General features: G+C 53.3%; 1 protein-coding gene across 7 annotated transcripts in view; it reads right to left on the bottom strand.

Moving 5' to 3' along the window:
• The window catches only part of LOC121869746 (transient receptor potential channel pyrexia-like), a gene marked incomplete at its 3' end in the record, with an annotated part of 57,955 nt that overhangs the window by 33,462 nt on the left and 12,071 nt on the right, over positions 1-12,422 (bottom strand). For all 7 annotated transcript variants that reach the window (XM_042371311.1, XM_042371318.1, XM_042371313.1 and 4 more), the window contains 1 exon segment: positions 2,376-2,788. In XM_042371311.1, the coding sequence (XP_042227245.1) occupies positions 2,376-2,532 (157 nt within the window).

Here is a 12,422-nt window from a genome sequence, read left to right as displayed (position 1 = left end):
TATATTACATAATTTTATCCTAAACAAAGTTTGTTTACCCTTTTATTATAAACAACAAATTAGGCAAGTGGCAATTGTTCCGTTTTCCTGTATTACAGCGTTGTTTATCACAAGTCTTCTTAAAGTAACAATATATAGACTGAGCTTTGTATTGCTCATTTAATCCTGTGGAATGATTGCAGACTTGAGTTGCCTTAGCACAGCTGCGGCCGATTGTTGATTACTATTATTTTTCTACGGGGATTAGCCACCCGGGGCACAGGTCACTGACCCAAAACAGGACCTGGGAGACGAAATAATAATAATAATAATAATAATAATAATAATAATAATAATAATAATAAATAAAAAAAAAAATCAATAATGAGAAACAATATATGTTTGTTGTGTTGTCAATAAGAAAAGTTGAGACCCCACAATTGTGTGTAAATGAGGCAGAAAGTCAGATGAGCAACCTGGGGCTTGGTCACAATTTTCGTGATGCCATATAGCAGCAGGGTCTACCATTAGACAACACATTATGCTTCCAATATCTTTCCAGGCCGTAGTACCTCCCTGTTTGATAGCTGCGTACTACCTACTGCCAGTTAATTTTAGGTTAGGTTAGGTTATGTATATAAAGGTTACGGGGCCTAGTCTAAATGAACCTCTGCACTGTACAACACCATATAAATGAACCCCTGTACTGTACAACACCATATAAATGAACCCCTGTTCTATACAACACCATATAAATGAACCTCTGTACTGTACAAACGTATAAATGAACCCCTGTACTGTACAACACCATATAAATGAACCCCTGTACTGTACAACACCATATAAATGAACCCTGTTCTATACAACACCATAAATGAACCCTGCTGTACAACACCATATAAATGAACCTTACTGTACAACACCATATAAATAACCCCTGTTCTATACAACACCATATAAATGAACCTCTGTACTGTACAACACCGTGTAAATGAACCCTGTATTACAACACCGTGTAAATCAACCCTGTACTGTACATCACCGTATAAATGACACACTGTACAACACCGTATAAATGAACCCCACTGTACAACACCATATAAATGAACCCCTGTTCTATACAACACCATATAAATACCCTTCTATACAACACCGTATAAATGAACCCCTGTACTGTACAACACCGTGTAAATGAACCCCTGTACTGTACATCACCGTATAAATGAACCCCTGTACTGTACAACACCGTATAAATGAACCCCTGTACTGTACAACACCATATAAATGAACCCCTGTTCTATACAACACCATATAAATGAACCCTGTTTATACAAACATATAAATGAACTCTGTACTGACAACACCGTGTAAATGAACCCTGTACTGTGCATCACCGTATAAATGACCTGTCTGTACAACACCGTATAAATGAACCCTGTACTGTACAACACCATAAATGAACCCTGTTCTATACAACACCATATAATGAACTCTGTACTGTACAACACCGTATAAATGAACCCTGTACTGTACAACACTGTATAAATGAACCCTGTTGTACAACACCGTATAAATGAACCCTGTCTGCACATTACCGTATAAATGAACCCTGTACTATACAACACCGTATAAATGAACCCCTGTACTGTACAACACCATATAAATGAACCCCTGTTCTATACAACACCATATAATGAACCTCTGTACTGTACAACACCGTATAAATGAACCCCTGTACTGTACAACACTGTATAAATGAACCTGTATTGTACAACACGTATAAATGAACCCTGTACTGCACATTACCGTATAAATGAACCCTGTTTGTACAACACCGTATAAATGAACCCTGTACTGTACCGTATAAATGAACCTCTGTACTGTACAACACGTATAAATGAACATGTACAACACCGTATAATGAACCCTGTACTGTACAACACCGTATAATGAACCCTGTGCTGTAAACACCATATAAATGAACCTGTTCTATACAACATAAATGAACTCTGTACTGTACAACACCGTATAAATGAACCCCTGTACTGTACAACACTGTATAATGAACCCCGGTATTGTACAACACCGTATAAATGAACTTACTGCACTTACCGTATAAATGAACCCCTGTATTGTACAACACCGTATAAATGAACCCCTGTACTGTACAACACCGTATAAATGAACCTCTGTACTGTACAACACCGTATAAATGAACCCCTGTACTGTACAACACTGTATAAATGAACCCCTGTATTGTACAACACCGTATAATGAACCCCTGTACTGTACAACACTGTATAATGAACCCCTGTACTGTACAACACCGTATAATGAACCCCTGTACTGTACATCACATTACACACACAAACATTTCATTCAATCATCAAACCAACCTTTCAGGGCAGTTCGCTTCTCAGCCCACCGAACTGTGGTGACGAGAACGGGCGTAGTTGGTGTTGAGTGGGCGGTGGCGGGCGTGGAGTGGGCAGAGGAAGGTGTGGACTGGGTGGTGCAAGTGTCTAAGAGCGATTGATCACTCCTACTGGCCATGACACGCTTCACCACAAACACCCCAACATCGTCTCAAAAGTATGGCTCTCTCCCCTACTCTTTTCTGTAACACCTTTGTCACTCGCTGTAACACTCTGGTCATTACCCTGTGATACCCTGTCACTTCCTGTACTATTTCACCACTTCCTGTAACACTTTGTCATTTTCTGCAACGTTTCCCCAATTTCTATAACACTTCGTTACTTCCTGAAGTCTTCTAACTCGCTGGTAGTTGATCTCTCAGTCGACCACCTCCCTGAAACAGAACACCAATATAAGACAAACTTGGGTTATGATGCGTTAGGTTAGGATACGGTCAGTTAAGTTAGGTTAGGTTAGGTTAGGAAATCTTTCTATTATAATAATTAACCGCCCTAATGCTAACCTAATCTAACTACCTAACCTAACCTAACCTAATCGAACCTAACCTAACCCAATACACCAAAATAGTTTAGGGGGATTAATCTTCAGGTGAAGTAAGCTGGGGAGGAGCTTCGTCAGATGAATCTCTTATATTATACCTACACACACGTACAGTGGACATACAGTGGGTGTGGACGGCCACACGAATGGGTGTGGACGTACAGTGGGTAGGGACATTACAGTGGGTGTGGGCCACAGGCCAGGTGTGGACGGCCACAGTGGGTGTGGAGGCGTGTGGGTGTGGACGTACAGTGGGTGTGGACATGCAGTGGTGTGGACGTACAGTGGGTGTGGGCAGTAGTGGGGTAATGAACATTACAGTGGGTATGTGGGCAGCCACAGTGGGGTAATGGACGCTGATGGGTATGGACGTACAGTGGAGTGTAGACGTACAGTAGGTGTGGAACGGCCTGATGGGTGTGGACGGCCTGGGTGGCGGACGTACAGTAGGTGTGGACATTACGGTAAGGTGTGGACGTACGGTGGTGTGGGCCCGGCCACAGTGGGTGTGGACATTACAGTAGGTGTGAACGTACAGTGGGTGTGGACGTACAGTGGGTGTGGACGTACATTGGGTGTGTAGACGGCCACAGTGGAGTGTGGACGTACAGTGGGTGTGGACATTACAGTGGGTGTGGACGGCCACAGTGGGTGTGGACATTACAGTGGGGTGTGGACATTACGGTGGGTGTGGACGGCCACAGTAAATGTGGGCAGCCACAGTGGGTAAGGGACGGCCTGATGGGTGTGGACGTACAGTAGGTGTGTGGACGTACAGTAGGTGTGGACGTACAGTAGGTGTGGACGTACAGTGGGTGTGGACGGCCCGGTGGGTGTGGACGTACAGTAGGTGTGTGGACGTACAGTGGGTGTGGACGACCACGGTAGGTGTGGACATTACGGTAGGTATTGGACGTACGGTGGGTGTGACATTACAGTGGGTATGGACGTACAGTGGGTGTGGACGTACAGTGGGTGTGGACATTACAGTGGGTGTGGACGTAAAGTGGGTGTGGACGTAGGTGTGGACATTACAGTAGGTATGGAGCGTACAGTAGGTGTGGACGGCACAGTAGGTGAGACATTACAGTAAGAGTATGGACGGCCACAGTGGGTGGAGACATTACAGTGGTGTGGACGTACAGTAGGTGTGTGGACATTACAGTGGGTGTGGATGGCCACGGTGGGTGTGGACGTACAGGTGTGGACGTACGGTAGGTGAGGACGTACAGTGGGTGTGGACGTACGGTAGGTGTGGGCGGTGATACAGTGGGTGTGGACATTACAGTGGGTGTGGACATTACAGTGGGTGTGGACGTACAGTGGGTGTGGACATTACAGTGGGTGTGGGCGTACAGTGGGTAGGAGACGGCCACAGTGGGTGTGAACATTACAGTGGGTGAAGGACGTACAGTGGGTAGGGACATGCAGTGGGTGTGGACGTTCAGTGGGTGTGGACGTACAGTAGGTGGACATTACAGTGGGTGTGGGCGGCCACAGTGGGTGTGGACGGCCACAGGCAGGTGTGGACATTACAGTGGGTGTGGACAGCCTGAGTAGGTGGCCAGACGGCCACGAGTGAGTGTGGACGGCCACAGTGGGTGTGGACATACAATGGGAGTGTGGGCAGCCACAGTAGGTAGGGACAGCCCACAGTGGGTGTGGGCAGCCACAGTAGGTGTGGACAGCCACAGTAGGTAATGAGACGGCTACAGTGGGTAATGGACATTACAGTGGGTGAGGGCATTACAGTGGTGTGGACGCTGAAGGTAGGTAATGTGGACAGCTGGTAGGTGTAGACGTACAGTAGGTATGAACTTGATACAGTAAGGTGTGGAACCCGTACAGTAGGTGTGGACGTACAGTGGGTGTGGACATTACAGTGGGTGTGGACATTACAGTAGGTGTGGGCAGCCTGTGGGTGTATGAGACGTACAGTGGAGTGTGGACATTACAGTGGGTGTGGACAGCCACAGTAGGTGTGGGCGTACAGTGGGTGTGGACATTACAGTGGGTGTGGACGTACAGTGGGTGTGAACTTATTACAGTGGGTGTGGACGTACGGTGGGTGTGAACGGCCACAGTGGGTGTGGACAGCGTACAGTAGGTAGGGACATTACATGGGAGGTGTGGACGGCCACAGTGGGTGTGGGCAATACAGTGGGTGTGGACATGCAAGTGGGGTGTGGACATTGCAGTGGGTGTGGACGGCCACGGTAGGTGTGGACGGCCACAGTGGGTGTGGACACAGTGGGTGGGGCATTACAGTGGGTGTGGGCCATTACAGTAGGTGTGGGCATTACAGTGGGTGTGGACGGCTACGGTAGGCCGTGGACGGCCACAGTAGGTGTGGACGTACAGTGGGTGTGGACGCGTACAGTGGGTGGGGCGATACAGTGGGTGGGGGCGTACAGTGGGTGTGGACATTACAGTGGGTGTGGCGGCCACAGTGGGTGAGGACGGCCTGAGTAGGTGTGGACGTACAGTGGGTGTGGACGTACAGTGGGTGGGGACGTACAGTAGGTGTGGACGTACAGTAGGTGTGGGCCGGTACAGTGGGTGTGGACGTACAGTGGGTGTGTGGACATTACAGTGGGTGGGGACATTACAGTGGGTGTGGACATTACAGTGGGTGAGGACGTACAGTAGGTGTGGACGTACGGTGGGTGTGGACATGCAGTGGGTGTGGACGTGCAGTGGGTGTGGACGTACCGGTGGGTGTGGGCGTGCAGTGGGTGTGGGCGTTACAGTAGGTGTGGAGGCGATACAGTGGGTGGGGCGTACAGTGGAACAATAGACGTACAGTGGTGTGGACACAGTGGGTGTGGACGTACAGTAGGTGTGGACGTACAGTGGGTGAGGACGTACAGTAGGTGTGGACGTACAGTGGGTGGAGGACGGCCACAGTAGGTGTGGACGGTACAGTGGGTGGGAACGGCCACAGTGGGTGGGGACATTACAGTGGGTGGGACGTACAGTAGGTGTGGGCGTACAGTGGGTGAGGATGTACAGTAGGTGTGGACGTACAGTGGGTGGGGACGTACAGTGGGTGTGGACATTACAGTGGGTGTGGACGTACAGTGGGGTGTGGACGGCCACAGTGGGTGGGGACGTACAATGGAGGTGGGCTGACCACAGTGGGTGGGGACATTACAGTAGGGGTGTGGACGTACAGTGGGTGAAGACGTACAGTGGGTGTGGACATTACGGTGGGTGTGGACCTACGGTGGGTGTGGACATTACGGTAGGTGTGGACGTACAGTAGGTGTGGACGTACAGTGGGTGTGGACGTACAGTGATTGTGGACATTACAGTGGGTGGGGACGTACAGTGGGTGTGGACACAGTGGGTGGGGGCATTACAGTGGGTGTGGACGGCCCACAGTGGGTGTGGACGTACAGTGGGTGTGGGGTACAGTGGGTGTGGGCGTGCAGTGGGTGAGGAGGGCGTGCAGTGGGTGTGGACGTGGCCACAGTGGGTGGGGACATTACAGTGGGTGTGGACATTACAGTGGGTAAAGGGACATTACAGTGGGTAGGGACGTACAGTGGGTGTGGAGGTACAGTGGGTGTGGAGGTACAGTGGGTGTGGACGGTACGGTGGGTGGGGATGTACGGTGGGTGTGGGCCGGTACAGTGGGTGTGGACGGCCACGAGTGGGTGTGTGGCGTACAGTGGGTGAGGGCGTACGGTGGGTGTGGACGTACAGTGTAGGGTGTGGACATTACGGTGGGTGTGAACTACAGTGGGTGTGGGCAGCCACGGTAGGTGTGGACGGCCACGGTGGGTGGGGACGTACAGTGGGTGTGGTCATTACAGTGGGTGTGGACATTACAGTGGGTGTGGACATTACAGTGGGTGAGGGAGAGGAGACGACCACAGTGGGTGTGGTCGTACAGTGGGTGTGGACGTGCAGTGGGTGTGGTCATTACAGTGGGTGAGGGACGTACAGTGGGTGTGGTCGTACAGTGGGTGTGGGCGTACAGTGGGTGTGGACGTACAGTGGAATGGACGTACAGTGGGTGTGTGGTACGGTGGGTGTGGACGTACAGTGGGTGAGGGACGTACAGTGGGTGGGGACGTACAGTGGGTGTGGACGTACAGTGGGTGTGGACATTACAGTGGGTGTGGACATTACAGTGGGTGGGGACGTACAGTGGGTGTGGACGTACAGTGGGTGTGGACGGCTGAGTGGGTGTGGACGTACAGTAGGTGTGGTCGGCCACCGGTGGGTAAAGAGGGCGTACAGTGGGTGTGAATACCGTACAGTAGGTGTGGACGTACAGTGGGTGTGGAGGTACAGTGGGTGTGGAAGTACAGTGGGTGTGGACGGCCTGAGCAAGGTGTGGCGGGCAGCCAGTGGGTGTGGACATTACAGTGGGTGTGGTCGTACAGTGGGTGGGGACGTACAGTGGGTGTGTGAGTGCATTGCAGTGGGTGTGGGCAGCCCAGTGGGTGTGGGCCACAGTGGGTGTGGAGGTACAGTGGGTGTGGACGGCCACAGTGGGTGGGACGTACAGTGGGTATGGACATTACCACAGTAGGGTGTGGGCAGCCACAGTGAGTGTGGACATTACAGTGGGTGGGACGCTGGTGGGTGTGGACGGCCACAGTGGGTGTGGACGGCCTACAGTAGGTGTGGACATTACAGTGGGTAATATGGGCATGCAATGGGAGTGTGGACGTACAGTGGGTGAGGGACATTACAGTGGAATTGTCAATTACAGTGGGAGGTGTGGACGTACAGTAGGTGTATGAACCACAGTAGGTAATGAACTTGGCCACAGTGGAGTGTGGGCATACAGTGGGTGGGGACATACAGTGGGTGTGAGTACGTGCAGTAGGTGTGGACATTACAGTGGGTGTGGACATTACAGTGGGTGTGGACGGCAGTAGGTGTGGGCATTACAGTGGGTGTGGACGTACAGTGGGTGTGGACGTACAGTGGGCGTGGAGCGGCCTGAGTGGGTAGGGACGTACAGGCCGTGTGGACGTACAGTGGGTGTGGGCATTACAGTGGGTGTGGGCACTTTGGCCGGTGTGGGCGGCCACAGTGGGTGTGGGCGATACAGTAGGTGTGGGCATTACAGTGGGTAAGGGACATTACAGTAGGTGTGGACATTACAGTGGGTAGGGACGTACAGTAAGGTGTGGACGTACAGTGGGTGGGGACATTGCAGTGGGTGTGGGCGGTACAGTGGGTGTGGACGTACAGTGGAATTGTGGACATTGCAGTAAGGTGTGGACGGCCACAGTAGGTGTGGACGTATTACAGTGGGTGTGGGCGTACAGTAGGTGTGGACATTACAGTGGGTGAAAGCGTACAGTGGGTGTGGACGTACAGTGGGTAGGGACGGCCACAGTGGGTGTGGACGTACAGTGGGTGTGGGCGTACGGAGGAAGTGGGTGTGGGGAGGGGCCACAGTGGATGTGGACGTACAGTGGGTGGGGACGGCCACGAGGTGGGTGTGGACATTACAGTGGGTGGGGCGTACAGTGGGTGTGTGGGCGGTACAGTGGGTGGGGACGTACAGTGGGTGGGGGCATTACAGTGGGTGTGGAGAGTACAGTGGGTGTGGAGGTACAGTGGGTGTGGGCGGTACAGTGGGTGAGGGGCATTACGAGGTGGGCCGTGGACGTACCGTAGGTGTGGACGGCCACGGTGGGTGTGGACATTACAGTGGGTGGGGACGTGCGGTGGGTGTGGACGTACAGTGGGTGTGGACGGCCACAGGAGGCAGGTGTGGACGGCCACGGCGGTGGGTGTGGGCGGTACAGTAGGTGGCGGCGTACAGTGGGTGTGGACATACACGAGTAGGTGTGGACGTACGGTGGGTGTGGACATTACGGTGGGTGTGGACATTGCAGTGGGTGTGGACGTACAGTAGGTGTGGACATTACAGTGGGTGTGTGGACGGCCACAGTGGGTGTGGACGTACACGGTAGGTGTGTGGACATGCAGTGGGTGTGGACGTACAGTAGGTGTGGACATTGCCACGGTGGGTGTGGACATTACAGTGGGTGTGGACGGCCACGGTGGGTGTGGAGGTACAGTGGGGTGGGGACATTACAGTGGGGTGTGGACGTACAGTGGGTGTGGACGTACAGTGGGAGTGTGGGCATTACAGTGGGTGTGTGGATAGGCTGTAGGTAGGGGGCATTACAGTAGGTGTGGACGCGTACAGTGGGTATGTGGACGGCCACAGTAGGTGTGGACATTACAGTGGGTGTGGACGTACAGTGGGTGTGGACGGCCTGAGTGGGTGTGGACGTACAGTGGGTGTGTGGACGTACAGTGGGTGTGGACGGCCACGGTGGGTGTGGACATGCAGTGGGTAGGAGACGTACAGTGGGTAGGGACGTACAGTGGGTGTGGAGGAGGTGGGTGTGGAGGTACAGTGGGTGTGGGCGGTACAGTGGGTAGGGGCATTACAGTGGGTGTGGACGGCCACAGTAGGTGTGGACATGCAGTGGGTGTGGAGCGACCGCAGTGGGTGTGAAGGTACAGTAGGTGGGGGCGTGCAGTGGGTGGGGACATTACAGTGGGTGTGGGCGGTACAGTGGGTGTGTGGACATTACAGTGGGTGTGGACGTACAGTGGGTGTGGACGTACAGTGGGTAGGGAGGCGTGCAGTAGGTGTGGAGGCCACAGTGGGTGTGGACGTACAGTGGGTGTGGACATTACAGTGGGTGTGGACGTACAGGTGTGGGCCGTACAGTGGGTGTGGACGTATAGTGGGTAATGGACGGCCACAGTAGGTGTGGACGATACAGTGGGTGGGGACATTACAGTGGGTGTGGTCATTACAGTATTAGGTAATGGGCGTACAGTAGGTGTGGAGGCCACAGTGGGTGTGGGCATTACAGTGGAGTTAATGGACGCCAGTGGGTGGGAGACGTACAGTGGGTGTGAGTGCATTTACAGTAGGTGTGGACGTACGGTAGGTGTGGAGGTACAGTGGGTGTGGGCGTATAGTGGGTGTGGACATTACAGTGGTGGGGACATTACAGTGGGTGTGGAGGTACAGTGGGTGTGGGCGGTACAGTGGGTGTGGGCATTACAGTGGGTGAGCACATTACAGTGGGTGTGGTAAAATTACAGTAGGTGTGGGCATTACAGTAGGTGTGGAGGTACAGTGGGTAATATGGGCGTATAGTAAATTGTGAGACGTACAGTAGGTAATATGGGCAGCCACAGTAGGTAAAGGGCAGCCTACAGTAAGGTATGAGGTCAGCCCAATAGGAAGTATGAACTTATTACAATGAAGTGTGGAAATACAGTGTGGGTGTGGACGTACAGTGGGTGTGGACATTACAGTGGGTGAGACATTACAGTGGGTGTGGACATTACAGTGGGTGTGGACGTACAGTGGGTGTGGACATACAGTAGGTGTAGACATACAGTAGGTGTGAACTTGTATAAGAGTAGGTGTGGACGTACAGTAGGTGTGGACGGCCACAGTGGGTAGGGGCATTACAGTGGGTGTGGTCGGCCACAGTAGGTGTGGGCAGCGTACGGTAGGTATTGGAGGCCTGGGTGTGGACATTACAGTGGGTGTGGACGGCCACAGTAGATTAATGTGTGAACGGCCACAGTGGGTGTGGAGCGTACAGTAGGTGTCAGAGGCCCAGGTGGGTGTGGGCGTGCAGTAGGTGTGGAAGAGTACAGTGGGTGTGGGCGTGCAGTGGGTGTGGACATGCAGTGGGTGTGGTCACGTACAGTGGGTGTGGACGTACAGTAGGTGTGGACGTGCAGTGGGTGAGGGACGTACAGTAGGTGTGGAGGCCACACGGTGGAGTGTGGACGTACAGTGGGTGAGGGACGTACAGTGGGTGTGTGGACATTACAGTGGGTGGCAGTACACAGTGGGTGTGGACGGCCACAGTGGGTGTGGACGGCTACAGTAGGTGTGGACGTACAGTGGGTGTGGACGGCCACAGTGGGTGTGGGCGATACAGTGGGTGTGGACATACGAGTGGGTGTGTGAACATTACAGTGGGTGTGGACATTACAGTGAGTAATGAACTGGCCGTGGGTAGGGGGCGTACAGCAGTAGGTGTGGACATTACAGTGCTGGACATTACAGTAGGTGTGGACTTGGCCAGTGAGTGTGGACAGCTACAGTAGGTGTGGGCATTACAGTAGGTGAGAGGACGTGGCCACAGTGGGTGTGTGGGCGTACAGTAGGTGTGTGGACGTACAGTAGGTGTGGCGGCCCAGTGGGTGTGGACGTACAGTGGGTGTGGACATACAGTAGGTGTGGACGTACACACAGTGGGTGTGGGCGGCCACATTGGGTGTGGACATTACAGTGGGTGTGAACGTACAGTGGAGTGTGGACGTACAGTGGGTGTGAACGGCCACAGTAGGTGTGGACGTGAGTGGGTGGGGAACGTACAGTGGGTGGGGACGTACAGTGGGTGTGGAGGTACAGTGGGTGTGTGGAGGAGGTACAGTGGGTGTGGACGGCCACGGTGGGTGGGGACTGCAGTGGGTGTGGACGTGGCCACAGTAGGTGTGGACGTACAGTGGGTGTGGGCGGTGAGTGGGTGTGGAGGTATTACAGTAGGTGGGGAGGCGTACAGTGGGTGTGGACGTAAAGTGGGTGTGGGCAGCGTACAGTGGGTGTGGACGTACAGTGGGTATGAACGGCCTGAGTGGGTGTGGACGTACAGTGGGTGGGGACATTACAGTAGGTGTGGAGGTGCAGTGGGTGTGGACATTACAGTGGGTGTGGACGGCCCACCGAGGTGGGTGTGGACATTACAGTAGGTGTGGACGTACAGTGGGTGTGGACATTATAGTGGTGTGGACGGCCACAGTGGGTGTGGACATGCAGTGGGTGGGGACGTGCAGTGGGTGTGGTGGGTACAGTGGGGTGTGGGCATTACAGTAGCAGGTGTCTCAGGCCACAGTGGTGGCAGGCAGTGGGTGTATGGACATTACAGTGGGTGAGGACACAGTGGGTGTGGTCGTACAGTAGGGGTGTGGACGTACAGTAGGTGTGGGGAGGCCACAGTGGGTGTGGGCGTATAGTAGGTGTAGACGGCCACAGTAGGTAGGGGCGATACAGTGGGTGTGGAAGGTACAGTGGGTGTGGACATTACAGTGGAATTGTGGACGTACAGTGGAGTGGGAGACATCCCCAAGTGGGTGTGTACAGTAGGTGTGGACGTACAGTAGGGTGTGGAGGTACAGTGGGTGTGGACGTATAGTGGGTGTGGGCGTACACAGTGGGTGTGGACATTACAGTGGGTGGGACGGCCGCAGTGGGTGTGGTCGTACAGTAGGTGTGGACGTACAGTATTGGGTGTGAACATTACAGTGGGTGTGGACATTACAGTGGGTGTGGGCGTACAGTGGGTGTGGGCGTACAGTAGGTGGGGTTGTCACAGTGGGTGTGGGCATTACAGTGGGTGTGGAGCATTACAGTGGGTGTGGACATTGTCACAGTGGGTGGGACGGCC

Source organism: Homarus americanus, unplaced genomic scaffold (assembly GCF_018991925.1).
Source record: "Homarus americanus isolate GMGI-L3 unplaced genomic scaffold, GMGI_Hamer_2.0 scaffold23578, whole genome shotgun sequence".
In the NCBI taxonomy this organism is placed as follows: Eukaryota; Metazoa; Arthropoda; class Malacostraca; order Decapoda; family Nephropidae; genus Homarus; species Homarus americanus.
Note: the sequence above shows the minus strand (reverse complement) of the source record. Positions and strands in the feature narration are given on the sequence as shown.